The sequence below is a fragment of the Nannospalax galili genome, unplaced genomic scaffold, assembly GCF_000622305.1.
Source record: "Nannospalax galili isolate Female #2095 unplaced genomic scaffold, S.galili_v1.0 scaffold305, whole genome shotgun sequence".
Lineage (NCBI taxonomy): Eukaryota > Metazoa > Chordata > Mammalia > Rodentia > Spalacidae > Nannospalax > Nannospalax galili.
In genome coordinates this window covers 8,457,772-8,462,123 of record NW_008356258.1, presented here as the reverse complement: position 1 = coordinate 8,462,123, position 4,352 = coordinate 8,457,772, and the positions used below count along the sequence as shown (strand labels likewise).

Below are 4,352 nucleotides of genomic sequence, written 5' to 3'. Positions count from 1 at the left end.
CCATTATCTTGGGATTCTTCTCCTGCCTGTATGCCTATGATTTGTTAGTTTGGTCTTTTTATGGTGTCACACCATTCCTGCATATTCCATTCTTGTGAGTTCTTAAATTTTTCATAATCTTGGCTTGAGTGCTCTAGTTCATCCACTTTATCTTCCAGTCTTGATACTCTGTTTCCATTTCATTCATCCTATTGGTGAGGCTTCCTCCTGTCATTTCTAATTGCTTTACTGAATGTTTTACTTCCTTCTTCATTTCAGCCTGAGTATTCTTCAGTATTTCTAACTCTTCTGAATTCATTCAGAAGTTTATCCCTATCTTCCTTCAGTTCTTTGATTTCTTTTTTTGTGTGTTCTTTAAATTCACTGAATTCTTTTATAATGTTTATAATTGTTCTTTTGAGTTCCATGTCCTGCATTATCTCTAAGGGGTTCTCATTGTACTCTCTAGAGGACTATTGGTATTTGGTGGTGGTGTGTTATTTTGTTTTTCATGTTTTTTTTTGTTCTTTTGAGTTCCATGTCCTGCATTAACTCTAGGGGATTCTCACTGTTCTCCTCTAGAGGGCTATTTTATTTGGTGGGATATGTTATTTTGGTTTTTCATGTTATTATTTTTTCTCTGTGAATTTGACATGTGAATTTCTTTTTCAGTTTCTGATTCTTGTGTGAGACTCAAGCCTCCAAGTTTAGGTCTTCTTCTTTTTGTGAACTTTATGTGTCTTTGTGGTTTAATTTTTGGGCATGAATCCCTGGTTCCTCTAAGCTTCCAGTTCTCTCTTTTGATTTTGTATTGGAGTGGCCAGATTGCTTTTGTCTTCAGGAGTTCCCACAGAGGCCCAAGTCAGATGAGGTTCAGATGCTCTCAGGCTTTCTCCTAAGTTCTGGATCCCTCAAGGATAAATTTCACCTCAGGAATTTGTGGGTTAGACTGGCCTGGGAGCCTGGCCCAGGAAAGATGCCAGTCTAGGGCAGCTGGTGGGCATGCCACCCAGAGATGCAAAGGAAGATGGGGGTGGGAGGCATCTCCAAGGGCCCCTAGGGACTGCACTGAGGAGCTGGGTTGGTCTGGATGCAAAGGACAAGGAAGAGGAAAGGTCAGCCCCAATGTCCAGGAAAGAGGCTGTAGGATTGTGCAGACCCAGGGAGGCAGAGGGAGGTGAGGGTGGGTTAGGCTCAGAGTGCCCCTGGGAACCTGAGAAGGAACTGAGTTGGTCTGGATGCACAGGATCAGGAAGAAGCAGTGGTGGTTCCCCTGGTGTCTGGGAAGCCAAGACAAGGAATGGCACAGGGCCCAGGCTCGGAATAGAGACTGGTAGGGGAGATGGGAGGGTGAGTGAGGCTGGCGGAATCAAGGCACGGAGGGCAAGATCGACTTACCCTGGCAAGAGAGGCCTGCGGGTTGGAGAGAGGCCTGTGGGTCCAGCAGGCCCAGGGAAGCAGAGGGCTGCTGGTAAGATTTTAAGGAACTATTTATAATGAATAAAAACTATCTCTATGATTGTCGAAACTCTGTCACTCTCTTATTTCCTTCCAGCTTTCAGTCTTTATAAAATTCTATAATTACTTGGCATTGTGTCTGCAATTTCTTGTCATTATTATAAGCTCTTTTCATAAATGCTATATAATCTTAACAATGTATTTATCAGTCAACAACATATGTTTAAGTTAAGTTTATCCCCAATTTCCCTAGTCTTGCCTGTACTATAGGATGGTAAATATGCAATCCACCACTCTATCTCTCATTTTCCACTTACGGTAGCCTTCTATCTCAACATCTCTTAATTCTACAATTCTACACAACTACACTCTGCAGCATCTTATTAATATAGAGCAACATAAATACCATCCCATAGTGAACTTACCTTTTATGTACTTTCTGAAAACGTTTTGTCATGATTTCTTTCTGATACAGAATTAGAGGTAACTTTACAAGTTAAACTGAACTTTGCTAATAATGCAGAGATCAAAATTCCACATTTTTTGACCTTATATTATTAAGTGAAAAATATTAACATTATCTAAACATCTCAGCAATCTACAACACCAGTGAAGACTCGAGGTTGACATTCCATATTATGAGAGTACAGAGAAGTAACTACTGTATTTTTATCAAAAGTTCAATGCAATTCAATGCCCGAGGCTAACTTGTTTTGTTTTTCATAATTGGATATTCCATACATAGAACAATCCAGAATAGAGGAAATATCCACATATATGTAATTATCCCTCTCTTACTGCTTGTCAAATAACATGTCAATTAATGTGTTTTAAAGTAAAAGAAAATAAGCTATCTGAGATCTAAGTAAAACTCCCCACAAGAAAACAGATGAATACAGACAGGTCACAGTTTTTATCCAAATGCTTTGTGCCAAAGTGAATATGGTCAGAAGTACAGTTTCTTGGCAACATCTAAGAACACCAGTGCCTGGAAGAGCTTGCATTACTAAAATAAAATATCAAAATGATCTTACTAGCGGAATAACATAAAAAAATCAAATCTGGGGCTGAAGAGATGGCTCAGAGGTTAAGAACACTGACTATTCTTGCAGAAGACCCAGTTTGAATCCCAGCACTCACATGGCAGCTAACAACTGTCCATAACTCCAGTCCCAGGGCATCTGGCAGCTTCTTCTGACTTTCGTGGGCACTGCACGACATAGGTGCACTTACCTACATGGCAGGCAGTACACGCATACACATAAAAATAATAAATAAAATTTGATAAAAAGTTTTAAAAAATCAAGTCTTTGTCATAAGTAAAAGACCAGAGATCCTGAGTAAATGTAATTGTGTGAAAGTTAATGTCTGGGGACACTAACTTGACAAAGTGGGCCTTAACACAGATGACAGAGTATATGGGTTCCAGAGGGGATGTCAGAGTATATAGGAGGGTACTGGTGGGAATGGGGATATAAGGATGAATAGAATTGCTTGAGATGTTCTGTATGAAATACACAATTCAATTAAAAAAAATTTAAAAACACATAGGAAAATGAAGATAAAATATTTACAATGAACATATTTTTAACTAATTCCCATCTATTATTTCCTCTGTCTACATTAATACTAAAATGAATGCTTGATATATCTGTTAGTTTATTTTTTAAAATATCACTTACCAGTGCCTTTATAATATTTTGTACAGTTGCCATATTCAATATCCTCTTTCTTAATGTCAAATTGAGGCAAGGCAATTTTTTCCAACTGAACAGGATCCCCTGACTGCCAGATAAACCGCAAATCATCGGTTGTGTAACCAACTATAAAAAAGTAAATATGTTAGATTGAAATATAGTCATCAATTCATTATTTTAATAATCAACGTTAAACATAGAAAAGGTAAGGAAGTATGCATTCTCCTATGGAACTATAATTTTAAATGCACACTTATAAAATCTATGGTCATTCCTACAACATGAACACAGGAGTTACATGTAATCATCCTAAAGAAGGAAGGAGTTTCAATAATCAACAAGGTGTTAACAGATCTCAAGCCATTATGTTCAGTAACTTCTCTCTGTTTCATCATTTATAACTCTTATCAATAAAAAGGTGGCTAATTAAGATGTAAGCTCTGCACATGTGCCCACTTACAATCATGTAGGATGTCCTAAACTTAAAAAATTATTTTATTGAGCTTTTAAACTTTCATACATTTGCCACTCAAATCCCCATCCATGCCTCCCTCTATTCCCCCACTGAACCCTGTGCACTCTGCCATACATGCTGAGTACTATTCATGCAGATTTTTGTACCCAAATATCCTTTCAGTGTAAATGCATCCACTGGAGTCTAGACAGCCCATCCAATGGTCATATGTAAGTCATACTCTCCCTCACTCAGCAACAATCATTCTCAAATAGTTCTCTATCTAGTGCTGGCCTGCCACCTATTTCTCACTTCCCCTCATGTAAGTTTTAAAATAAATCACTGCAGTGTTCCTTAAGGGATTTGTGTCATGGCAAAACAGCAATAAGACCGTTTATCACATGGCTGTTATTAAAGTACCCAGAAGAACATCACTGGACTTAGTAACTTGCTACAATTCAAGGACTACACAATGTCCACCGTCAGATCTCAAAGAGGATCTATTTTTCAAAATTCAATTTTATTGTGTCAAATAATAGTGCATCTAGGAAAATGTAGAATTTGGTATTAAAATATACTGATTCTTAGCCAGGAGTGGTGACACATGCTTTTAATCCCAGCACTCAGGAGGCAAAGGCAGGGGTCTACATAGCAAGTTCCAGACTAGCTAGGGCTACAGGGGGACCCTGTGTCAAAAAGGAACCAAGCAAACAAACAAAAACATTGCTATCTATAGTACTGAAACCTTGTATACATTTATATAT

General features: G+C 38.2%; 1 protein-coding gene across 3 annotated transcripts in view; it reads right to left on the bottom strand.

Moving 5' to 3' along the window:
- The window catches only part of Glrb (glycine receptor beta), a 102,884-nt gene that overhangs the window by 22,595 nt on the left and 75,937 nt on the right, over positions 1-4,352 (bottom strand). For all 3 annotated transcript variants that reach the window (XM_029556754.1, XM_008854306.2, XM_008854308.3), the window contains one exon: positions 3,120-3,260. In XM_029556754.1, the coding sequence (XP_029412614.1) occupies positions 3,120-3,260 (141 nt within the window). The remainder of the gene's footprint in view (positions 1-3,119; positions 3,261-4,352) is intronic.